Source organism: Ascaphus truei, chromosome 2, assembly GCF_040206685.1.
Source record: "Ascaphus truei isolate aAscTru1 chromosome 2, aAscTru1.hap1, whole genome shotgun sequence".
Taxonomy (NCBI): domain Eukaryota; kingdom Metazoa; phylum Chordata; class Amphibia; order Anura; family Ascaphidae; genus Ascaphus; species Ascaphus truei.
In genome coordinates, this window is record NC_134484.1 from 438,017,537 (window position 1) to 438,044,865 (window position 27,329).

Sequence of the window (27,329 nt, forward strand, 5' to 3'; positions counted from 1 at the left end):
TCTCGGCCTCCTGTAGGTACAGGTTTTTTTTTTTCTACTTCTCATCGGTAGCTTTGTTGTCCTATACCACTTTTCTTTTTTTGAACACCTTGGTGTTCTGTGTATATTATATGAATTAGGGAAACCTTTTGTTCTTTTGCACCTGTCTCAGTTTTGATTTTTTTCTTTCAGTAAATGGATAGTGCTGTTTGATTTAGAATACATTTGGTTTCAACTAACTTACTGTACATACAATAAACTTTAAGCATCACCAATATCCTCTTGTACTGCAACTAAAATTGAGAAACATTTATAACAATAATAAAGACAAAAATCAGCCTTTTAATTTTAAATATTCAGGCTTTTATTTACACACAGCCATGGTCTACAAATTTTTTAGTAAATATTTAAGGAACCATATTATAAAAAAATAAAAATAAAAGACTCTAAAACTGCTAGGAAATTTATATTTGTACTAAAAATTAAGCCAAAGTAAATACAAATAAGACATAAACACTTTAAACACAATGAAAATGTAAGATTTTGCAGTCACGCCACATTCTGTTTGGTATGATTGCTACATCTAGTCACAATTAAGGCTACCGTATAAAATTTGCAAAACAACCACATTGTCTGGCACTGTTAATAAATTGTTATGTTAATGACCATTGAATAGGAAGAAACCACAGATGTCAATCATTTATTGTTTTATATGTATTTTCCCAGCATTATATTGATGTGTATAATGTAGTTGAGGGTAACTAGATTTTGCACATTTGAATACCCTTCTCCTGGAAACATTGAAACACTATTTACTGCTTTATTTGGGTTTGCACTGCAAATTAATACAATGGAGGAAAGCCACAAAGCTCAGATAAAACACATCTTGCGTTAACAACTAAGTCAAGTAAATGGCAGACGCCGATGCCCCATATTGGAGCTGGGTGTGTCCCAGCTATAGTTTTAATTGTAGTATTTAAAATTATTCAATTAGTGCCAATACAAGCCTGAGGAATAGATAAGCATATACATGTGAAAATGTACAATAAATTATATATTCAGTTGCATCATACAAATATAGAATTGATGTACAAACAAAATGTCGTTCTTTGTTGAAAATAAATAAATATTTGTAATCGTTATAGAATCTCCTGCAAAATCATACGCAGCTTCTCCATCTCCTTTGGCTGAGACTTGGCCCACATTTTCTTAATATACTGGATTTCCACTTTCCCAGAGATTTTTGCCAGTGCCAGCCCCATGAGACCGTTGTTTTTTTCTGGTTCGCCCAAAACTGCCATACTGAGTACTCTGGGGATACAGAAGAATAGCTTTTATGAAATAATAAAACATGCATTTTACATTGCCAATGTTTCTCGCGGTCCCAGCAGTCGTACCTGGTGAAGGAGAATTACATGTGTGCTCAGAATAGTATCATTGTTTTAATGAACCATCACCCAGAAGTGCTAAATTTGATCTTTAAAGACCTCCAAATATCTTCGTTCTATCCTGGATAGCCATGGAAACTTGTGAAATTCCCTGATTAAATCTGATACTCGAATTGCACAAACTGTGTTGTAATGTTGTCACTGTAATTCAAATGGGAAAACCCTGTTCAAATCCCTTTTTGCAGCTCATTCTCACCTTGCACAAGTCTCACTGTGCCTGTTTTGTTCCCATATGAAATGCCGCATGGTTTGGTTTCATCGTAAAATCTCTGACCATGTTTTCATAGAAAAGTATTTTCTCCAGTAGGATTTTCTTAGAACTGCTTAATAAAATGAATTCTAAACACTAACTCCGAAATACTCGAACTAGAAATGATCTACAAACTACAGTTAAAGAAAGGTAAGCTCTTTTAAATAGTTGTTACACTATTATAGCGTTTTTTAGCAGTTAAGCTTTATGGACTACATTTTTAAAGCTCACTTATCATAACACGAATCAATATTGTAGCGCATGAATTTATCAGGGCCTTCAATTTATTGTATTTGCAGTATGTTACTAAGCGGGACTGTCCCTTTAAATGCATAATTCCCCTGTCAGACAATTGCAAAATCCTGGCCCATAACAATTAGTTTGGAAGATTTATAAAACAATAAGATAAAAACAATGTCAATTACATTATAGGTTGCGATGGTAACATTAAAATTACAGGGTCGTAAAAAAAATTAATAATGTTGTGCAAGAACCATATACGGTATGTTATTTACCTTATTTGTCACAAGGAAAAAGTGATGCGATACATGATCACATGGTGTGTAGGCGTTCCACATTAATAAAAAACAGTATTAATGTTTAAAAAAAAAAAAAAAAAAAAATATTTTTTTAAACCACCATATTATAGAAAATGTCAAAACGGAACTGCAGTAAGTACATACACATGTATGTAGCATGTTACATTATTCCCCCAGATAACACAACATATCCTGTTATTACACAAATTATCACCGTTTCCATAACATTTGATAGCTGTGGTGGTGCAAAATATCACAATATATCCACCATAAATCTCCAGAGCGGACACTACATCTTGCTACATCTATGTGCTTTCACAACACAAACACATACTGTATTTGCAAGTACTGTTTTGTAACGGATAAAGCTTTTTCGTGTCCTTATGCTGTTTCGGGGAAAATTTAAAAACCAAAACGCACGTGGCTATTTTCTAGGGAATTTCCCTGTTTTACAGAAATACAAAACTGCTAAAACAAAAAGGTTTATCATAAGAATTAAAGCTTTGGAGATATAGAACTTTTTCAAACAATCAATATCTTCTGTGGTAAATATGTATGGTTTGTGCGCACTTATTTTTGGTGCTCACTGCATTGTATTACTTTCACTACAACTGATCCAAAATGGGAAAATAAAAAAAAAAACTAAAGAAACATTAAAAGTCTTATGATTTACTTACTGATCAGACAAGACAGACTCTTTGGCTACTGGCTGCAAATCATTCTGCAGTAAATCCCAAATGTAAATGCAGCACGTAGCATCCAAGACGAAGAACACAGTAGGTCTAGTTAAAGACCATTGCAGTGAAGTAATTGAATGTCCATTAGTGCTGTCGTTCCATTGCATGACCGGACACTCAGCAGTTATCATATGTAAACGTATGCATCCATCTGAACACCCTGCCTTAAGAACAACACAGAGAGAGCTCTTAGTAGTAATAACTTAGCTGAATAATATTGAGAAAGTCAATAAGTCAGAATAAAATGCAGTTAATGCTGATTACTGATGAACCAGATATTAGCCTTTTGCAAATGTCCTAGTGAAGGAATGGATGGAACTGTTAATGTTCGTGGAGGAGGAGAGGGGTAATGTGTCCATTATGAACAAGGACATTTCAAAGAACATGCAGAATTGCATAATAATAATACACATAATATAAGTGCACTTAAAGACCTTTGAGCTATTTCTACTTAGGGACAATATTACTTAAAGTGGTCCCAGCACACACATTTATCAGATCTGCCATACTGATGTTACAGGTTTACAAGTGCAGTCCTACCTACACAAAAAATATATACAAATGTTATGGGTATAAATTCACCTCTAAAGGACTCCAAACTTTACAGGGCATATGTAGCAAAGTCTCTTGGTTTCAAAACCTGGGCAAATATGTAGCAAACAAATGCACCAGGCTCAAAGCAAACGATCCTACTGCTTCCCATAAGACCGGGTTCTCTAATAAATCTGGTGCAATGTTTAAGGCAAACTTGAAGTGTTATTCCCTTGCTGTATTTTAAGAATGTGCAGATCTCCAAAATATGGCTTTGTCGCTCACTGTTCAATCCTGCTCCATTCGAACCAAGTGGACGGCAAGTGCCACCCATGCACTGTAGAAGCTCTCTGGACTTTGTGTATTTCAGCTTTACAATATTTTATTTGTGGAGGGATTATGGGAGGAGCTAAGGGAGCAGATACAGTAGTCTGTGCAATGTTATTACAAGATGGATCAATATTAGCACATATCACTAGCACACTTATCCTTTTATTCTGCGTGAAATTAATCCACCAGGTTTAACTGGTGCGAACCACAAGCTAATAAGAAATCTGCACCAAATGTAACAAACAAGATTAGCAAGATTCATATTCCGCTGGTGCAAATTAAAATATTTTCTCCTGGTACATATCAAGCTGCAATGTGGGGTAAGGCCACCCCGATCTGGCGTTAACTGCCATTGACTTGAATGGCAGTAAATGCCTGATCGGGGGACTAATACTCGCTTCCCATCTTGGTGTATCCCGTACTATGACGTTTCTTCAGACGCCTTTATCTCGAATGTTGATGTAACACTGACCAATAATAATGCTGTTGCCAAGCCAAAAATAAAAAGAGATCTAAAATGGTAAAAAAAAGGCACCAAAGAAGTTAAATGATTTGGTGCTCAAGATTCAATATCATGCCTTATTACCAAATATTGGATTTTGAAGAGGCAATCCAAAGCGGCAAATGTTTTTGAGAGAGATATATATAGATATAGATATAGATCTCACACGGTTGTGCCTTTAGGAATAAAACACATTCCACATTCTATGATCCTGTGTATATTTTGCGCATTATCAATTTGTAGTGATTGAATTTGATGGCTGAAAGGAGTACCAAATATTTTTCATCTATTATTCTGGTTTACTTTTAGTTAGGAATTATATATAATCAATGATGGGTTATATTTGCCCAACACTAAAAAAGCCTATTCATTGCTTTCATTACATTTTTGATGGATCATTTTAATGCTGTAACAGAAATGAATTAATAAATTATAAACTGAAATTAGATATGCATATCAAGTATTTCAAGTATTGTATACAATAGATTAGTCTAATGGACTATGGGGGTCATTTAATGTAGGAGAAGTGGCCAAATACCCCCATCAATTTTAACGGGCATTTTCTGACAAAAACAGCCAGAGGGGCAGCATCAGACTATATAGAAAATCAGGCCATCTATATCACAGCAGGAGAGTATAGTATATAGAATCAGGCCCTATACCTCAAGTTTATTAATACATTTTGGGGGAGGGGAGGGGAGGGGAGGGGTGGGGTGGTGGTGGTGGTGGTGGTGGTGGTGGTGGTGGTGGTGTGTGTGTGTGTGTGTGTGTGTTGAAACGATAAGCCGATAAAAAAAAAAAAGTGCCTTAACACACAGTGAAGACTAGTGAAATATTACAAATGCATACAAAGGTATCGCACGTACAAAATGTAAATAGAATATAGGCTTATCTCAGGAGATTCAGAAAAGTCGCACTCCATCAAACTAGCTCGGGACCCCCACACTGGCAATGGTACACTGACGCTCCACTGGATGAGGCTGTCAGTCGTTGCAGTCACTACTGATCACAGGGTTTCAAACACATGTCTCCGCACTCTGTAAAGCAGATCTTAAGTGCTGGTTCTCCCTTTCGTGTTAAACGCCCGCTCACTCATCAAGAGCTCTTGAACGCTCCCAAGGACTCAAAACATCTCACCAAACGGATGAGAGAGTGGGCATTGAACACGGAAGGGAGAACCACACTTAAGATCTGATTTGAAGAGTGTGGAGACAGGTTTGAAACCCCATGGTCAGTACCAGCAGAGGAAAACCAAGAATAAATCACCAATGATGTACCATACATCCTTCCAGAAGACGTGGAAAAAGTAATAAAATCCATGAACAATGGGAAAGATGGAATTACAAATGAAATTTTGAAAGAAGCAGAAAGAATCCTTGCAAAACCCTTTACATTCTTCTTGAAGAACAGGAAAATTCCACAACAATGAAGTAATGTAAATACTCCTTCTGGTGTCAACCCCTCCAACCTCATACCCATCCCCTGCCACCCTCCCTCCTCTCTCCCTTTCTCCTGTGCCCTTTGGAACGCACGCTCTCTTTCTAACAAGTTCCTCTCTGTACATGACTTCTTTCTCTCTCACTCCCTGCTTCTCTTTGCTATAACTGAGACCTGGCTCACTCAGTCTGACTCTGCTCTGGAAGCTGCCCTCTCCTATGGTGGCCTTTCCTTCTACCACACTCCGCGCCCTGATGGCAGGGGTGGAGGCGTGGGGCTCCTGCTCTCCTCTGTCTGCCATTACCGAACCCTTCCTATTCCCCCCTCTTGCTTTTCCATCCTTTGAGGCTCACACTGTCCAGATCTTCTCTCCTCTCCCTGTTCATGTGGCGGTCATCTATCGCCCACCTACCTCTACTCATCCCCCTTCTGCCTTTCTCTCTCACTTTGAATCCTGGCTCTCTTTCTTCCTCTCCTCAGACTCCCCTGTTCTTCTCCTTGGGGACTTCAATTGCCACATTGATGACCCCTCTCTCTCTTGGGCTTCCCGCTTTCTTTCTCTTACCTCTTCTTTTGGCCTTCAACAGTGGACTGCAGCAAGCACCCACAAGGATGGCCACTACTTAGACCTGGTTTTCACTAAAAACTTCTCTCTCTCTGATTTCTCCATTTCCCCTTTTCCTCTCTCTGACCATCATCTCATCTCATTCTCTTTATCTCGCTTCTCCCCTTCTCCACCTCCATCTACCCCCCGGTTCTGCAGAAACCTGCGCTCTATTCACTTACCTGACTTTGAGTCCACTTTACGCTCCTCCCTCTCCTCTCTCAGCTCTGCTACAGACCCTGACAACCTGGTCAGATAGTACAACTCTGTCTTGTCCTCGTCTCTTGATCTACATGCCCCGCTTTCTCTCTGCCGCCCTCGCCCTTCTAACCCTAGACCCTGGCTAAATTCCCACACGCGCATGCTGCGTTCCTCCACTCGTTCCTCTGAACGCCTCTGGAGGAAGTCTCACACTCTCGCAGACTTCCTTCACTACAAATTTATGCTATCCTGTTTCAACTCTGCCCTCTCGCAAGATAAACAAGCCTACTTTTCTGCACTAATCAACATGCACAAGTCTAACCCACGCCGACTGTTCTCTGTCTTTGATACTCTACTCAAACCACCCTCAGCTGCCTCTCCTTCCTCCATCTCCGCTCAGGACTTTGCTGACTATTTTAAGGAAAAGGTGGAATCCATACGGCAGAACATCCCCTCTGTTTCTTCCCCCCATCCTACACCTCTTCCTAACTCTCCTCCTGCCTTCCTTGAGTCTTTTTCCACTGTCTCAGAGGAGGATGTGTCGCTGTTGATCTCCTCTTCTCCCTCTACCACTTGCCCTCTTGACCCCATTCCCTCCCATCTCCTAAAACCTCTAGCTCCTACTATAATCCCTACGCTTACACACATTTTTAACTCCTCCCTCTGCTCTGGAACCTTTCCATCCTCCTTCAAACATGCAACAGTCATACCATTACTCAAAAACAGCAAGCTTGACCCTACCTGTCTTTCTAACTATCGACCTGTCTCCCTCCTGCCTTTTGCCTCTAAACTACTTGAACGTCTTGTATTCTCTCGCTTGCTCCATTTTCTCAACACCTATTCTCTCCTAGACCCTCTACAATCTGGCTTCCGCACTGCTCACTCCACCGAAACAGCCCTCACTAAAATAACTGACGACCTCCATGCTGCCAAAGACAGAGGTCATTACACTCTGCTCATATTACTCGACCTCTCTGCAGCATTTGACACCGTGGACCACCCTCTTCTCCTCCACATTCTCCATACTCTAGGTATTCGGAACAAAGCTCTATCCTGGATCTCATCCTACCTCTCCCATCGTACTTTTAGTGTCTCTTCTGCTAACACCTCCTCCTCCTCTACTGATCTCTCTGTGGGGGTACCCCAGGGCTCTGTCCTGGGACCTCTTCTCTTTACACACTCTCTCTAGGTGACCTAATAACATCTTTTGGGTTTAATTATCACCTCTATGCCGACGACACACAAATATACTTTTCAACACCTGACCTTACACCTGCTGTACAAACCAAAGTTTCTGAATGTCTCTCTGCTATATCATCATGGATGGCCCTCCGACGCCTTAAACTCAACATGGCTAAAACAGAGCTCCTCATACTTCCTCCCAAACCTGGCCCTACTACCTCCTTCCACATTACTGTTGGAACTACAATCATTCACCCAGTAGCCCAAGCACGCTGCCTAGGGGTCACATTCGACTCCTCTCTCACATTCGCCCCTCACCATTCAAAACATTTCTAAAACTTGTCGCTTTTTCCTCCGCAATATAACTAAGATACGCCCTTTCCTCTGTTGTTCGACTGCTAAAACTCTGACTCAGGCCCTCATTCTCTCCTGTCTTGATTACTGTAACCTCCTGCTGTCTGGCCTTCCTGCCTCTCACCTGTCTCCCCTACAATCTATCCTAAATGCTGCTGCCAGAATCACTCTACTCTTTCCTAGATCTGTCTCAGCATCTCCCCTCATGAAATCCCTCTCCTGGCTTCCGATCAAATCCCGCATCTCACACTCCATTCTTCTCCTCACTTTTAAAGCTTTACATTCTTCTGCCCCTCCTTACATCTCATCCCTAATTTCTCGGTATGCACCATCCAGACTCTTGCGTTCTTCTCAAGGATGTCTTCTTTCTACCCCCTTTGTATCTAAAGCCCTCTCCCGCCTTAAACCTTTTTCACTGACTGCCCCACACCTCTGGAATGCCCTTCCCCTCAGTACCCGACTAGCACCCTCTCTATCCACCTTTAAGACCCACCTTAAGACACACTTGCTTAATGAAGCATATGAATAGCACTGTGGATATTCTAAACATGATACATAAAGCTTGGCCCCCTGCAGACGCACTTACCAGAACTCCCTCCTACTGTCTCTGTACGTTCTCCCTACCTACCAATTAGACTGTAAGCTCCTCGGGGCAGGGACTCCTCTTCCGAAATGTTACTTTTATGTCTAAAGCACTTATTCCCATGATCTGTTATTTATATTATCTGTTATTTATTTGATTACCACATGTATTACTACTGTGAAGCGCTATGTACACTAATGGCGCTATATAACTAAAGACATACAATACAATGCCATAGTTATGCTCATCCACAAGGAAGGAGACAAAGTATACCTCAAGAACTACAGACCAATCAGTGTATATAAATCCTGGACTTTGTCCATCTTCGAAAACAAGTTGGATTTTGCAGTTGATATAAAACAATTAACCTCATTCAAGTCGTACAAGAAGTGATTTCCCGAAGTAATAAAATATGAATCTTAGGATTTATAGATTACAAAAAAGTATTTGAATCTGTCTACACGTCAGCAGTCCTGGTGCATTAAAAAGACTGTGTTGAAAAAGCGTACATTGATATTGTGAAGAACATTTAAGAGAATGAAACATAAACCATTAGATTACATGAAGATACAAGAAAAATAAGGATCAGCAGGGGAGTGCAGCAGGGAGACACCATGTCACCAAACGCTTTTAACTGCAACACTTGAAGAATTGTTCAACACATTAGAATTGTAAGAAAAAGATAATCATAATCTATGGTGAATATTTGAGCCGTTAACGATTTTCGGAAGACATTGTTATTTTTGCTACAAGTTCAGAAGACCTTCAGGAACACACTGGAGAACTCACCAAAGCCAGTAAGCAAGTAAGAAAGAGGGCCTCCATTTGAATCTTAGCAAGACCAAAGTGATGTTCAACAAATGTTTAAAGTCTGCAAAGATCAAAATAAATGGAATAGAATAAGAAATCGAAAACGAAGTCTACCTTTGGCCACCAATTAACAGCGGAGGGGAACTTTTTGAATTAAATCAATAGGAGAATGAAGATGGGGTGGATCACATTTGGAAGAAACAAGACACTATTTCAGTGTATTCTGCCCATGCGGATGGATGGATGTGAAACGTGGACCCTAAATGTGACGATAATTTTGAAGCTTTAGACTATTACCAGACTTATGTACTAAATAAATCACTTCATTTTTTCTAAAGTTACTGTGAGTGCTTAGCCAACCCCACTATGACTCGTTCATTTTAATGCACCCAGGCAAGTTTTTTTTGTTACATGAGTGCTGCCTTCACATCCCCCTAAAAATACATACACATATATATCACCCTGAAGAAGGTTCTTTGTGCAGGACTGAAACATTAATGTTCTTGTTCAACTTAATTATACTCTTTTAATTCAATTAATTACCTGTGCTGTATCATCATTTCTCCATACCTTGGGTTGGGTAATTGATGTTGTTCTTTGTCTATTATTGCTATAAGTGTACATGGGAATTTTGCATTTTTTTTTCTATTTAAGGAATGTGTGTGTATATGCGTATTTATATTTATGTGTCTATATGTATGTGTCTATATGTATGTGTCTATATGTGTGTGTGTGTGTGTGTGTGTGTGTGTGTGTGTGTGTGTGTGTGTGTTATATATTAAGTTTGTTTATATATCTGTCTATAGATATATCTATATACAGTGGTCGACAAATCACCAAAAAATCTACTCGCCACACAAAAAAATCTACTCGCCACCTAGTACCAAACGTGTGCTGCTTGGGCCAATAGGAGCTCGCCACGATGTTAAATACACTCGCCCGGGGCGAGCAAATGTATAGGTTTGTCGAACACTGTCTATATACAGCTCAACCCCGTTATAGCACAATCCGCTACAATGCGGATCCGCTTATAACGCAATCTCAGCGTGGCTCCTGTTCCAAAAATATAAATATATATATACACACACACACACACACAACACCCCCCACCCCCACGCGATGGCTGACCCGTTGTGTCGGATCCCCAGCACCCTGCTCCGGGTAAGTCCTGCGTGTGGGTACCGCCGGGTCCCCTGATTGCGGCTGCCATTTTTTTTCTTTTCGTGATCCCGGTTATAATGCGGTCGTGTCGGGTGGACCCTGAGCAACTTTAGTTCTGCACATTTATGTTCATGTTTTTCTCTTCAAATGTCTTGAAGTACACTTGAAAAAGAAAGCTATTAAGTTTTCAAATGTTTGTACACCATATTTAAATCTACGAAGAACTCCAATGTTGGCCCACTAAAAGGCATCACTGCATACATCAAATCTGCTTTTCTCCAGGACCACTACGGCTACTAGAACTTTTAATTACTATCTCTGTCAATGAATTACTAATAATCATCTATTTAAATATCTTTTTGGATAAAGGTACAGTTGTCATTGGGATTGTTTCTTGATCTAAGATTGTATGTTACATTTGAATTTGAGTACATCAAGAAGATATCAGTTCTCCTTTTCTAGACCTGACCAAGAGGTCATTTCCCTTCTTCAAAGTAGATTTTTTTTTTTAACTTGTTCAACCCTTTTGTTATAACATTATTTATTGTAATTTGGAGAGGTTAAGGAGCTTAGCTTTTGGCCTAAGAATATGTTTTAGGCCTCTGTTTTCTTACGAGACGATGTAGGAGATTTGTAATCATGCTCAAAAGCTGCCCTAGAATCTTAACTTAGTTTGGGAGTGCAGCTTTAAATAAAAATTGTTTTTTTTTTTTTTTTTAAAGAGAGTAAGTTGTAGAGAGCACTACAGGTGTGAAACAAATGCACGTAAAATTACTTACCAAAAATGCAGGTACCCCAAATGGTGAAAAATCAATTGCTGTGACCTTTACAGGCCTGGTCTTGCTCTGCAGAGGTTTATACTGCTTAGGAGGTACTATTAAGCCATATCTTGTACCATGACTTACAAGACCCTATTCAGGGAAAAAAAAAACATTTTATTATTGATGCAAAGAAAATAGTACCTGCTTAAAGCAGCAGAACTGCCTACGTAATTTTTTAAGGTTACCTCAACCGAGGAGTCCCCCAGAGCTAATCAATTTGTCCGAACTCCGGGGAACCTCTGGTTCCTTATCGCCAGATACGTTTTTCCACTGGACAAGAATATTTGCCCAGTGGACACATAAAGGCCACGGGGAAAGAGCTTACTCCTGAAGGCAATAGTAAGCTGCAACATCATCAGGTGGTAATGTTGCAACTTTCTACGCGTGTCCCGGTGGCCATATGTGTAGTTTTGGGTGTGTTGCAAGTAGCACAAAATATACTACAAATATCTCAGAAATCAGGAGGGGATGCAGATGAGCTCTAAGACACCCACCCAGTTCAATTCAGCTTTAAATTAAAAACAATTGGGGGGGATTGCTGCTTTAAGAAAATAGTAAGACACACTGGAGCTATTAGACAAGGGATATTAAATCATTCTAATTATTATTTGAATATATGTCATTTACACATACTAAAAAATATATATATATTAAAAAAAAAAAAAAAAGTTTTAGCATCTAAAGTGGCTTGCAATATGGTGCATCCCTTAAAACGGTTAAGTATTCTATATATGAAAATAAAATATTTTTTTTACTTACAATATCTGTTCCAATGACAAAATGATTGGAATCCTGAGGTAGAAACTTAATATTCAGAGTCTCAGGTATTCCGAAGGATATAACATCTTTGGAGAAAAAACTAGAAAAAGAGAATATGAACAAGTGGATTTCGTTGTCTGAAGAAATGATTGTTAAGTGCAAATAAATCCCGGCAAGCACGTTTTATCATTTACATTTATTGTGCGTACCTTACAGTATAATAAAAAAAATAGGCGTTTATTAGGTACTTTACAAGCCTAGTTCCATATAACCAAACGTATTTGAAATTAATGGCGATCACCAGGAATGTATGAATCATTGGAAAACAAAATAATCAGTCATGTAGGGACCATTATAGTTTCAAGAACTGGACCTTTTCAATCTCATTATGTGGAGCATCAACTCAAAGTCCCAGATTCACCAAGATCCGTTAAGTCAAGGCAAATAACGTGGCATTACTTCGAACAGAAACGACAGTTATTCTTCCTGGGTTAACGAGTTATTAATCAAGCTAATAATATTAAACAAATAACAGTTGAAATTGAGCTCTCTCTCAATAACCCTATTTCATGGTTTGGATGGGAGTAACATCAAAGTGAGGTATGACAACTCAGGGTGCTCAACAGGTCAGGTTTTCAGCAAATGCCTGCTTCAATCAGAGATTGAGCCACCTATGCTGAAGCTGGGATATTGTGAAAACCTGACCTGTTGGGGGGGTTTAAGGATTGGAGTTGAGCACCCCTGACTTAACTAATGTAGTATTATTTCCTAGTGTTAACTTTTCAGGACCTCAGTGAATGAATATAATTTAGTCTGCAATGCGTTCATTTGCACGTTATTTGGAATAACAGCGTTTTTTACGGTAGAAAACCTGGTTAACATCACACGATTTGCTTCAATACTGCTTCATTATTAATAAGGGTTAACGTGACGTTAAATAGGTTAATAAAGCTTTGTGAATTTGGACTTATGCAGCAATCTTAAAAAAAATGTCAAACTTTTGGCCTACATCAGAAGTAAATTCGTTATAAAAAGGAAAGAACCAGAGAAAATGACCTATTACCATAGGAAACAAGGGGAGGATAGCATGAGATATTAAAAAGTCCAAAGCCATTTCTTATACATTACTTTTGTAGCCGAACTGTGACTTCGGTTCTAATTAAATAAATCTCTTCCAGTTCCCTAGATTTAATATATGTAGAGGACACATACCAACTCTGGCACTGGGGTGCTCACAATGTAATGAATGGGGCATTAATACAATTTCTGATTCCAATTGTAATGGTTTCTCAAAACGGTATAAATTGATGTTTAATTATGGGGAAATTAGTGCACATTTAAGTGCACCTTTATGCCCTTGATAAATATCATAACAATTCCACATTATTGTGTCTTGTGCATACTTCTACTATTGAAGGTCTTATCTGCATCTAATAACCAATAACCATTTATATAGCACTTTTTCCCCAATGGGACTCAAAGAACTTCACAGTTATAAAAAAAAAAAAAAACACATTTACGGTTATATGTAGAACACATAATTCGCTGTTATTTAGATAATTATTTTTTTTTATATTTAGGAACAAGTAAAAGAAATTAATGTTTTTTTTGAATGCCGGAAGAATGGAAACAATGCGGTCTTCAACTAAAATGAATTGCATAGTATTACAAAATTAGACAAGTGTATAAAGTAAATCAAATGGAAACTAAACACTTCAGAAAATCCGCTCCACGTAATCCAGTTCGATGTCACAATTAGAAAACAGATGCACTTACTCTCCATTAAGATGTATAGCAGAGCTATGTACCAGCTTTACTTTACCCCCAGGAATTAAGCCTGGGGAAAGAAAAGTCAACAATTATTAAACAATATTAATGAAGTAAACATGTTAATTACTCTAACTTTCTAAGTGGTTACGCGTCTGTATGTGCGATTACTTCAGAACTTGTGAAGAAAAACAAAAATGTAATTTGCTCAATTTAAAACAAAATTTGTATTCATACCGACAGAGCCGGCTAGAGGGGGGGACAGCTGGGGCTGGCGTCCCGGGCCCTCTGGCTGGGGGGGGGGGGGAGGGGCGGCCAGCTCTGAAAATTTCCCCCGACCTCTGGCCAGACTTCCACTGCCGGCGCGTGACGGGCTCTGAAGTTTGGCCCAGCGTCCGGCGTATCGCGCGCTGACGTCAGAGCCCCGGCGCGCGGCGGCAGTGGAAGCTCAGCGGCGTGGGACAGAGAGAGGAAAGGTTGACCCAAGGTAAGTCTGTATTTTTATATGTATTGGGGGGCTTGGGGATATTTTTATATGTATTGGGGGGCTTGGTGTATATATATATATATATATATATATATATATATATATATATATATATATATATATATATATATATATATATATTGGGGGGCTTGGGGGTATTTGTATATGTATTGGGGAGGGATTTTTTTTTATGGATTGGGCTCTTTTGTAGATGCATTAGAGCCTTTTGTAGATGCATTGGGGTATTTTATATGTATTATTTTTTATATATGTATAAATACAGTGTACAATAATAAAAATATACAGGCATACCCCGCATTAACGTACGCAATGGGACCGGAGCATGTATGTAAAGCGAAAATGTACTTAAAGTGAAGCACTACCTTTTTCCCACTTATCGATGCATGTACTGTACTGCAATCGTCATATACGTGCACAACTGATGTAAATAACGCATTTGTAACAGGCTCTATAGCCTCCCCGCTTGTGCACAGCTTCAGTACAGGTAGGGAGCCGGTATTGCTGTTCAGGACGTGCTGACAGGCGCATGCGTGAGCTGCCATTTGCCTATTGGGCGTTATGTACTTACTCGCGAGTGTACTTAAAGTGAGTGTACTTAAAGCGGGGTATGCCTGTATGTATGTATGTATGTATGTATGTATGTGGGGTACTATATGTATTTGTTTATATGTATTGGGTAGGTAGGTTTTTTTGTATGTATTTGGTGGTTGGAAGTTTTTTTTGGGGGGGGAGAGGGGTGCCCGGTCAAAAACTGTAGTCCTGGGCCCTGGGAAATCTGTCTGTGGCCCTGCATACCGACATTACAGCCAAAATCTTGACATGTATGAACGCAATCTGACAGAAGCACATACTGTATATATCTACAAATAGCAATTCAGAGTACAAACCATGTAAGTGTTTTTGAGTGAGAGGGTGCACTGCATCAATCTAGATGTTTAAACAAGTTATAAGGGATATCAAAACTCTTCACAGGAACACAAACCGGGGAGTGAACACATGTGTAATGCATTTTCTTAGATGAAACTTAAAATAATGGATAAAAGATACTTGGCCTTATAATATTTTTCACTTTAATTATAAAAGCACGAGACATAAATCTGGTCAAGCTACTTCTTAAATTTGCTATGACAATTAAAAAATAGGGGAACAGCCATGTCTTGCTTTACCTGTCCATGATATACTCTTACCTAAATCACTTTGCGAACCAGCCAAATCCACTTTTCTCAGCTCTACCACCACCTGTGAACAAACAATGGCAATCAAAATGGCGTGTGAATTTTGATTGGTTTACATACTAGTCTGATGTACATTACCACCTCAGGATCCCTAGATATAACATGCGGCTATCAAGAAATACTAAGTATAACTGAAAACTTTCAACAAGCTAAAGGTTTTCTCCTTACTTTTAATGATATTTGATTCCAATAGAAATGTTGAAGTCCATGTACTCAATTATGTAGAGCTATCTACAGTAAATAAAGCATTTGGCTTATGACTTCAATAGAAGTGCTCATGCAGCCCATGGAACTTGGGCCCAGCCGTGTGGCCCTCTTAATTACTTATTTTGCCTACCGCTGCCCGCTTTTACTTCTGGAACTTTAGATCCAATAATATCAGAAATGTGTGAGCAAACTGTTTTGGTTGTTAGTATTGCTGTATCCGGGTGCTCAAATCTCTCTTAATTTAGAACTGGAGTTCTTTATACTGTATATTAACTTGTTTTTCACAGTGATTCTATTTACTTTTTTTGGAAGTGTAAAACAATAATGTGGTTCTTAAATCATTAACAATGCTAGTGTTATTCTTTCAGAGGGTATACTCACCCACAAAATAAGATGCCCGCTTTCATCTAATGATGCAATCTGAAAGGACAACCCTGATTTTTCTGCAAGAGAAAGTAATTTTTCACACTACAGATAAGATGCTTTTTAATGCAATATGCTATATCAAGTTGCTGTACTGCCAAGTAAAATGGAAATGATTAAGCAAATAAATGGACTGGAAGCTATCCCCAGGATATCCCAGCTTCAGCACAGGTGGCTGAATCAGTCCCTGCTTCAGCACAGGTGGCTCAGCCACTGATTGAGCCACATGTGCTGACGCAGGCTTAGGTCGAGTCCACTGTGCCGCTGACCGCACTTGGCACAATTAATTCAAATCTGTCCGGCCACGCTCACGGGCACTAGCCGAGACAGATTAATTAGTATTTCATGCGCGCTGAAGGGTCACATGACCTCAACTAATCAGCGCCTGTCACTGCTTGGCCACGCCCCCAGCCATTCCCACTCCCCTGCTCACGCGTAAAACAAAATATGCCGGACAGCCAAGCGCTCATGCTTGGAGAGTTGGTGACATCACCGCTCAAGCATGAGCGTGGTCAGCGGCACAGAGGACGCAGCCTTATCCTTAAAACCTGACCTGTTGGGAGGCTTGAGGACTGGAGTCGAGAACCGGTGCCTTAGTGGACAGTGTGATGTTACTTGTGAAATGAATGGAAATAAAAACATGGTAAAATAGGAGTTTAGCATATTTTTGTCACTGCCCTTAATGCTCCTTTACAGTAATCAGAATCCTGTACTAAAAAAACAAACGAATAGTAGTGACAATGCAGCATGGTGTTGTATTGCAATGATAGAAATTCAAAGGAATGCAAATAATATTCTGGAAATTGAACTGCATTGGGTGAGAAGAGCACACAACACCCCTATGATGGTGCAGATTATTTTATTATAAATAGTTAAAAATAAATTCCCACTCACAATCTTGCAGTCAGCACTTAGACCCAGCGTTTCCACCACAAATTGGGTGTCAGACTCTCTAGGTTTGGCTGCCTCCATTCTCGGTGCTCCTGGATCAGTCCCCCTTGTACTGAAGCTGGTCCACCGGATCGCGTGCAAGTGCGCTCGTGCATGCGTCTAAACACTTCCAGGTTTCACCAGGCTTCCTCTCCGATGTGAAAGGAGAAATTACAGAAGGCTGCAGCTGTAGAGTTTTCGAAAAGACTTTCTTTCCACCCATGTCCCTGAGGAAGGAAAACAAGTCTTTTCGAAACGTGTAGAGAGACATTTGAATTGACCAGTGCAATCCTAAGACTCTTTACAGCTGCAGCCCTCTGTAATTTCCCCTTTCACATCAAAGATCAAGCCTGGCGAAACCCGGAAGTATTTAGCAGCATGCACGAGCGCACGTGCACGCGATCCAACGGACCAGCTACAACACACGGTGACTGATCCAGGAGCACTGAGGCTCAAGTGGACCAAAGTCTGCAGCACCCAAGATTGTGAGTGGGATTTTGTCCTGTTTTTATTTTTAACTATTTATAATAAAATCTGCACCATCATAGGGGTGTTGTGTGCTCTTCTCACCCAATGCAGTTCAATTTTCTTCACTATATGAGAGTTGGGAATACTCTTGAAGAGGAAGCACTCATCCCCAATGGACGTTTTGGCATTTACCTACTAATTGGTTGATTTTTATAAATGCATTTTAAATACTGTATTTTAACCTAATATACGGTACGGCTATAGACAAACAGTGTTCTCTTCCCAACGTAGAACACTTAAAATATGCTCGGGTAATACCTAATTCTTCATATAATAAGAGTCTGCTCAGTTCCGAGAGGTGTTTTGGGAGCTAGGTAGCAGTGTCAAAGCCATGCACCCCCTTCATGCCAACATAATAAATTAACATAGGGACAACAAGGAGTGGCTCAGTGAGTAAAGACACTGACTGGCACCAAGTTTGAAGCAGGGGAACCTGGTTCAATTCCTGGTGTCGGCTCCTTGTGACCTTGGGCAAGTCATTTTATCTCTCTGTGCCTCAGGCAGCAAAAACATAGATTGTAAGTTCTTTGGGGCAGGGACTGTGTCTGCAAAATGGCTCTGTAAAGCGCTATGTAAAACTAGCAGTGCTATACAAAAACATGCTATTATTATTAATAATACAGTCCTTTTTTGGCCAGTATTTCCTAGGTTTGGTGAGAAAAAAATAAAATAAAAATGATATCCAGCTCATGAATTAAAACTTGTCTAATTGGGTAAACGCAGCTCTCTTTGCATTGCAGATCCTTTTCTGTGCAGTTCATTGCAGACAGGAGCTGGAAATCAATTTGTTTGTGAAGTGAGGAGGGGGGGGGGGAAGTAACCTTTTAAAAGCTATTTATACATCAACAAGTGCGGTGCTAATCCATAAAACACCTCCCAGTGCAAGGAAACATCTTATCACCCAATCACTTAGACAGTAAGGTGTCTTCCAATGCTGGCAGGTGTCTTATGGCATAGCACATCTTAGTAAATATGAGTTATTGTGTATGGCTAAATACAAATAGCTAGAGACAATGAGCCATTAAAAAAAAAAGCTTTTATAAAGTAACCGATTTAGAATTGAATTTGACAAACTTATTTCACAGAATGTGGGCCTTAAGTAATCTCTCACATACAGCACATTTATTTAACATTAATAGAATGCAAATTGGAACTCGTGATATTTGTGACTTTTTTACAGTACCTTCAGGAGAAGAAAGTGTTGATATCGCATGATCCTTATAAACGACACTGGAGACTGGTTCTATCGCCATTATCACGCCGGTGTGGTTTATTTTAGTAAAAACCCCATCTACATTAAAACACACGCATATTACAATTTATATGTAGCCTTTCAATACATACAAAAAAGGAAAGAAATGCACACATTGTACTGCTGACTGCATTGTTGCAAACAAGAAAATACAATTATTTTATCAAAAACAAAAAGGTTAAGCAAAGGTGCCATAGAAATTATGAAAACTGAAACAAATATTAGAGATACACTACATGATTGCATAACAATACCCTTTTATAATAAATAAAAGCTTTATTCATTATTCACATGCTTGAACATGGGATCTCAGCAATCTTTATGTTTTACATTTGTAACACCAAATCTCTCCTCCCCCCCCCCCCCCCACGGGATATCTGCATGCTACGTGTGTACTGCGGTGCTGGTTAGCTCAACTGCTGTAGGCCAGGAACCTTAGTCTCAGCGGATGGTAGTAGCAACGGGACAGGCTGGTACTTCATTAGTGCAGGGTAGCTGCCGGAGGTAGATAGTGTTCCCTACAGGAACCCCCTTTTCCAGTAATGACACAGATTTGGAACGGTTCACCTTTTATTTGGCAGGCCAGGCACCGATTCCTTCTCTTGCGAGAGAGAGGTATTCTTTTACACCCGACAAATCATGGTACATCTCCCCTCGCATCTTGCAAACGGTCAATTCCCTGACTAGGGCCCCCCAAGAGCTTGAGGCTAGTCGCCACCCCGATGGGAAGCAGGCTACATCCTGAAATCATCCCTCTAAATTTGGGTCAGGAGCCTCTTGTATACCTGGGAAAGGGTTAATAACCCTGCCTCAAACTGGCAGGTTTTATGTGTGACCTATTAACACCCCCCCCCCAGCATGATGCTCCCAACTGCCATAGAGCCTGAACCTGGCTATGGCAACAAATTATCCAGTGTGCCAACAGACTCACATCCTAAATCCATGTGAAAGGGATTTAACCCCAGCACTGCTTGCACTTTCCAGGGCTTACATGCTAGGCCTGAGAAAACATAGCCAGGGACACTAGGCTATATATTCTTATACATCAATTGGTTTAACTGATGGACAAAAAGCAAACAAAACAAAAAATCTAGATTGCTGAGGTCGCATGTTCAAGCATGTGAATAATTAATAAAACTTTTTTTTATTATTTACAAAAGGATATTGTTATGCAATTAAGTAGTGTATCTCTTATATTTGTTTTAGTTTTCCTAATTTTCTCATCTATTTGTGTTTATAAGCTGTAATCCATTTATCGTCTTCAATCCTTGCATTCAAAATAAGTAAAACCCCACTGGAGATCAAAGATAGTTAAACTATAGTGTCATTTTGGAAAATTATCTGTAAACATATACTGTAAATACATTCCATTAGCCATATCAAACCACAAAAAAAAAAAAACAACAAAACTATGTAATGTTAAATGAAAATTTCAGCCGGAGACGTTACTAACCAGTAGAAAATGTTGCAGATCTAAAAGTCCAATTTGTATGCGATATACTCATCGTATGATGCATACTGGAGTCCTCTCGTAAGTCCCATACTAACACTGAACCATCCACTGTTCCAGCAAACACCAACGCTGCTTTGCCAGGGCTAAAACAGCAACATTTTACCTGCAATGTTTCACAAGATATATTATTAAATTATGTATAATAAAGCCATGACAAACCAGGCAAGGACAGAAACAAAAAAAATGATTTTAAATACGAGCAAAAGAAAGAGTTGCTTTCCATACCTCAGATTCGCAGATGAGAACTTTCTGAGGAGTGGAGGGTTCCCAGATATTCCACACACAGATAATGTACTTGTTGTCCAATCGAACAGCACCAGAATTGTTGCACAAGCCATGCACTGTAAGCAATATATGTCTTTGTACTTGAGAGAAGTGTAAGCTGTATATGTTTCGATCTAACAACAAAATCATTCAGTTATTTTCCTCTATAAAGACACAAGTAGCTAGATTGAGAAGGTCATGATACAGTATATCCAATATGAGAACATGGGGGGGGACTCATATCTAAACAATAAACTGTACAGTATTTGCAATTCAGAGACATTACAAAAGTGAGGTTGCCATAAATTATACAAAAAGAATATGAACAGTGTTCTGATATAATTTGTGATTAATAATAAATCTCAAAAGGACAGATGAGTCAGAGACTATTTTCGAATTTCAGGGAGGTCATTCATGATGTCATTTTTCTTCATCTTGGTTATAAAACTAACTGGCAAGCAAGACATTTTATGGCCTATATGCATTTCAATATATCCTATATACACTATATAAAGGAATTGGGTATATGTACTTTACCATGAAGAAATGGTAGGTTGGTATTTAACTGGAAGCAGCCGTCACTGATAGACATGCATGATTCTTCAGACTGGAGCTTCCAATCTGACTGTTTCTCAGCGCGATCCTCTTCTAATAGAACAGCAATGACCTTTGAAACAAATAAATATCACGGATTTTAAACGTAGAACTTTCCTTCAAAGTATATATACCATCACTATGCAAAAAGACACATTTCAACAGTATTCTCATAATTGTCTTTTTTTTGCATGGTGCAATTCCTATGATCGAAATATATCTCTGCAAGCTCAGACAAAAAAAATTTCTGTAAAATGCCTTTATATAAAATCGTTTTGCAACATGAAAAAAATATTTATCAACATACTCTAGGCTTCACAAAAAAAACAGGTAATACATGGACTTTCTGCACCACACTTATTCACAGGACAACGCAACCCTTGTTTGACAATAACTTCTGCCGTCTCTGATTTATGTCTTCAATGACTGCGAGAATCCTGATCTACATTTATTAAAATTCGATTTCAACAGGAATGTATGTTCTCTTCAAAAATGTTTTAAAGTATTTTGTGAGTGGTAGCAGCAGAATGATTTATGGAAGACACCAGTAGGATGAATGTGAGACAATCTGTCACAATAGGAAAGGACTCTGTCACGAAGAACAGCTGATGCTTCATTTGTAAACTTTAACCATTAGTCATAATCCTTTAGATATTGCAAAACCATACCATATAAAATGAATAAACAAACCTTCAATGTCATTCTTTCCCATAGAGATGTATCCCATGGTAAAATAACAGAGCCACCGGTTTACATTTTTGCCAACAGGAAAGTAAGAGGTTTACCTGACAAGCAGAGCGGAGGAAGCTTGTTAGTCGCTGAGAGTCAACCTTGGCAATAGGCACCACATTGACCGACGTATCATTTTTGTGGCCTGTACAACAACAAAATAGAGGTTTAAGAAGAGAGGTTTATATATATTAAGAATGCAGAATAGAAAATGATACACTGCTATAGGGGACTTCTACACGCTGCTTTCAGACAATGTTATTCTAGGCCCCTCCTGTAGCAATGGACTTAAATGTATTCCATGCACATACCCATTACATTGAGTACACAGGAGCTTAATTAACATATTTCACACATTACAATGTGGCAGAAAATGTTTGAAATTGTTATATTTTTTTAAATATAGTAATAAAGCAAAAGTAAGAAGTTATTCTCCAAAATCTAGCCGACCATTGCATGAGCTGCATATTTCACAGTTACTATAATGAATGTTTGTAGACAAACTAATGAGGAACTGAACCAGACTTATTTTTTAACCTGTTGTAATTATAAATAAAAAGTATCTAAAAAAAAAAAAAAATACATACGTTTGAAGAACAGAAATTCTTAGGTTTTTACAGTTACATTTATACAATTTCTTGATCACATCAGCATTCTTTACAATCTGAATGTTTCTGTACTCTAAACTTTTGAAACTTTTGAATTAGGCTTCAGAGAAGAATTTCGTTCAGATGTAGCTGTGATTCTAAAGAATATATCTGATTAGACTATCAAGTTTAACAATGAATACAAGACTAAAGGAGTTGTGCATCGTGAAGTGAAATACGGGCAGCATTACTACTGCAGAGGAGTTGTCTACAGGTAATGTACAGTTAGTAAACATTAAATGTATCATTTTTTAAATCATATTTTATTTTTAGATGTGATTAAAAATTCTCTTAAGTCAACTTTTTAGCTTTTCTTGACTAAAATTATATTGTACCCTAATGCTGTTTTTCTCTCACTTGCATGATATTAATACTACTAATTGGCTACATAACCTATTTAGGGCTAGATCCACAAAGCTCGGTTAAATCTTAGCTCATAACGTTACGTCAAAACAGGAACGGACATATCCACATGGCCATATTGCAGCATAATGTTCCATTATCTTCCAATAATGTGACAGTGACTAAGTTTTTTACTTCCATCAAAACCCTGAAATAAGTCTTTAACTCAAGTTGAAAAAGAAGGAGAGAATGCTGGGAAATATTGCCATGTTGGTTTCCCTTGAGAAAGCGCGTACCCGCTGCGCGAAACGTACATTGTGTCGTGACGTCACTACGTTGGCTTCTTGGAGGAAGTAGGGCGGATCGACTACTGAACTAACTGGTTGTATAGCGATTGATTCAAATTTACTTTATTAGTATATATTTGGTGAGTTTGTAGTTATTTGGCTCATTGATTGTGGACTTTATCTCAACCTAATTCCACTAACCATTGTTTTGGTATATACGCTAAATGTCCTTATATGTGTATGACAACTTGGTCTAACATTCCCTACAAGCTAACAGGGCTGAGAATGTGTCAAACGGTTTATTAATCAAACATGCGCAGCTTACGTTTTTGAACGGATTGATACACAGTAGTGTGATGAATGTTGCATAATAGGGTATTTTGATACTTGCTGGATATTTAACATTGAGGATCAAAGGGTTGAGATTTTATATGCTTAACAATATTTTATTATATACTAATTGCAACAATCGCTGAGTATGTGAGGAGTCGTCACGTATCCAGGTTCACATTGATACCATTTGATGACTTGACTAAACTAGTTCATCACAGATTTTGTCGATCTTGGGTTAGCTAAAGTATACATGCTATTGTGGCTATTGATTATACAACTATTATCATAGATATACTTACCACATTTAGCACCCACCCACTTTTTTACTGGGGGATTTTTACCTTTAAGCACTGTATATATACACTTCACTGTTATTCCGTCGTTGTCACTATTCAAATAAAGCTTTATTATTTTTGGCCAATCTGCTGGCTTTTATTAGCATCTGTTATCCCATCATGTTGGGAGCAGTACAAGTAATCTGTACCTATTCACCATCTTACGTATAATTAATGGACTATATAGTCATATGTTACTACACAAGATTTGACTGAGTGCAGTAAACAGGGAACTTTGGGGTGACTATCACCCTTTTCTGGTCGGTTAAATCATACCGAACGTTTGTGTTATACCCATCCAGACTCTGCAAACGCCCTGTTTCATGCGAGTTAAGTATGAACTAGGCAACATAAAGTTTAACGTTTCGTTCCTGCGTTAACCCCCACAGACGTACTGGGTGTGCAATGTCATGATACAGCTTCATTGGTATATACATTTTGCATGTCATTATTACCACCAAATATTATAGTTAACGCTATGCTCTCTTAGTGCTAATATCACATCAAGTTACATAACAAAGCTTTGTTGATCTGGACCTTAATACTGCATTTGTCGGCATAGTCACCTCCGCAGACCACAGCGCTCTCTCCTGGATGTTGAGTCCATTTTTCTTCAATGTCTATTTCTTCAGTTTGAACTTCTCGGTCAACACAATCTTCATTGCACTGGATATAAGCCTACAATTACAAATGATTATATTTTTGATACACATTACAATATATTTGGGTGATCGTAGCATTAATAGAGAAAAATGGAAATGGCTAATACATGTAAAATATTAGCTGCTAGCGATAGCAGCAATGCAGAATAATTTTTTAGAGACCATAAAAAAATACTATTGATGAAGCAGCCCACCTTATCAGTTCAAAAATGCATTATTCAGGTAATGAGCATTTCAACAAAAATATTCCCCCTGATTCATCAAAAAGATTGTACCAAGTTCGGCTGTTTTCTACCAACTACAGAGTTACCGTTTTAACCCTCTATAACATTCATTAAAATTACTTCCGATTTTTGGCCTATGTTCAATATTCCATACAGATGACATTTCTGTCGTAGTACTTTCATAGGCTCTGTATTTCCGTAATCGGGTTTTGTTGTACAAACTGTTTAGAGCAAAGTTATAAAGAAATTCCTGTTACTATGATACGCAGAAGCTAAACGTGTTCAATTTACGCCCCAATCAGGAAAACTACCCTTTGAGATGTCCACAACATTTTAGATGGTATTTCATACATTGACATTTTTGGCCTATTCAAGAAAAAGAAGAAGAAGCATTATAGGCACCCCACCGGAGGGCAGACTGAGGATGAAACTTCTAGACCAGTGTGTGCCAATTAAGTTTAGTCGTGGAACCTTTTATATTTTGTAAAACAGAATGGAACCCCTTAATTATTTTTAGCGTAGCACATGGAAAAAACAAAAAAAAAATACCCACCGCTCCAATACATTTTTAAAAGACCCCCACTGCTCCCTCTCCCCAGTGTCTCACTCCCTCTCCCCAGTGTCTCACTCCCTCCCCCCAGTGTCTCTCAGGCCCCTCCCTATCTCACCCCCCTCCCTCCCCATGTCTCTCACCCCCCACCCTCCACGTCTCTCACCCCCCTCCCTCCCCATGTCTCTCACCCCCCTTCCTCCCCATGTCTCCCACCCCCCCTCACCCCACTCTCTCACCCTCCATGCAGCAAGGAGCTGCTGCATGAGCTGTGCAGCACAGCACCACCTAGTGGCTGAAGGAGAAATTGCAGCTACAGACTGCTTTTCTCTCTGCACAGTGAGTGCGGGCGGCCCGTCTGTAGGCGGAACCCTTGGGACTGCTCCACGGAACCCCCAGGGCTCCGCGGAACCCCATTTGGGAAACGCTGTTCTAGACAATTACAATAAGTACAATATGGTACAGATGTAGCAGGCGTCATAGCATGGTGGATCCACACCCTTTTCGCGTGCGGCTAATTGCCATTACAATAGCATCTGCTGGCAACACACCAGCAGGAGCAGTAAGAGCTGCTGCAGCTGTATACTTTAACCTTACCAAAATACTAACCAATCACATTTAGAAAAGCTTTGTAATTACACACATGCTCAGTGTGTTAATAAAAGAATGCATTTACATCACGATTTCTATGAAACTGGCAATGGTGCGCGGTTGATGTCATTTAGGTGTGAAAGTGGAAGATGCCCTTCGTGAGGGACGAGGGTCAAGGAAAGGTCATTTACATGCCAGCCAAAGTTCATAGAAAGGACACTATATCTGTATCATCGCAGAGTGAGATTTTATAAGATAATTAATGTTCAGTACCACCCTCAGCTATATCAGATATAAATATGTAAACGGCACAAATACATGATTGTGAACATGTAATACATGGGAAGATACAGTGTATCAGATATATAATTTCATGCTCAAGGGTATAAAGAGGATCTTCACCTGTGATACTGTACATATGCATTTGTCCCAATCCCCCAAAGCAAGGATCTGGGGGGCCATTAATCTGAGTTATGGAATAAATTCTACTCTACTTAAATTAGAAATTGGGGTTTTGTTTAATTGGTATATTTTTCTGGTAGACAGGAGGACCAAAAGGCTCCTTAAATTAACGCTGGTGGAGGCAGTGTAATTGGGGGAAAGTGCCACTGTTTTGGGGGTGGGAGTGCTCATTTTGAGTGCCCTGCGGAGAGGTAAGGCCAGTTTTTAATCCCTTTCAAACACACATGGGAAAATGTGTACATCACAACAGGTATATTAAAAGCAATATATTATTAAAGCAACAAAACATGTGAAATCTGTGTTTAAAAAAAAAAAAAAAAAAAAAATCTAAATGTTTTAATTCTTTATACACACCTAAACCATATAATAATATCTGTATTTTAGTATACAGCTAATCTCATCAGTACCTACCTGTTTGGTATTTGTTTTTCCAAAATTGCGAATGTACATTTCATATTCCTTAACAGGAGCCAGATCCAGCAAAGAGAAAGTGAGTGAAAAGTCCAAGTCAATCAGTCGAAGGATTTCTGCACTGCGCTTTCTTTATGAGAAGAAAAAAATACAGATAACCATTTATTTAGGAACAATTCAAAAGGATTGATAAAAAAAAATAAAGCACCGAATTCTTAGTTGATTTTTACCTGGTAACAATAATAATGTCACACTCACATATAGCATTCAGCATAAGCGTTAGCCACAGAGATCTTTACATTTTTTT

General features: G+C 39.0%; 1 protein-coding gene across 12 annotated transcripts in view; it reads right to left on the reverse strand.

Annotated features, from left to right (window-relative positions):
• Nucleotides 1-325: 325 nt before the first annotated feature.
• Nucleotides 326-27,329, reverse strand: part of DYNC2I1 (dynein 2 intermediate chain 1) — a 148,740-nt gene continuing 121,736 nt past the window's right edge. For 8 of the 12 annotated variants that reach the window (XM_075587820.1, XM_075587827.1, XM_075587821.1 and 5 more), the window contains 14 exons: nucleotides 27,023-27,152; nucleotides 24,689-24,800; nucleotides 22,235-22,323; nucleotides 21,393-21,522; nucleotides 20,817-20,989; nucleotides 20,532-20,694; nucleotides 19,010-19,117; nucleotides 16,327-16,388; nucleotides 15,691-15,742; nucleotides 14,005-14,065; nucleotides 12,229-12,328; nucleotides 11,428-11,559; nucleotides 2,894-3,117; nucleotides 326-1,290 (listed from right to left, as the gene is read on the reverse strand). In XM_075587820.1, coding sequence (XP_075443935.1) covers nucleotides 1,119-1,290; nucleotides 2,894-3,117; nucleotides 11,428-11,559; nucleotides 12,229-12,328; nucleotides 14,005-14,065; nucleotides 15,691-15,742; nucleotides 16,327-16,388; nucleotides 19,010-19,117; nucleotides 20,532-20,694; nucleotides 20,817-20,989; nucleotides 21,393-21,522; nucleotides 22,235-22,323; nucleotides 24,689-24,800; nucleotides 27,023-27,152 — 1,708 coding nt within the window. In that variant the 3' untranslated portion in view covers nucleotides 326-1,118. Of the gene's footprint in view, nucleotides 1,291-2,893; nucleotides 3,118-9,466; nucleotides 9,549-11,427; nucleotides 11,560-12,228; nucleotides 12,329-14,004; nucleotides 14,066-15,690; nucleotides 15,743-16,326; nucleotides 16,389-19,009; nucleotides 19,118-20,531; nucleotides 20,695-20,816; nucleotides 20,990-21,392; nucleotides 21,523-22,234; nucleotides 22,324-24,688; nucleotides 24,801-27,022; nucleotides 27,153-27,329 lie in introns of those variants that run through there. The other 4 variants (XR_012799327.1, XR_012799328.1, XM_075587828.1 and 1 more) reach the window with 4 other exon arrangements.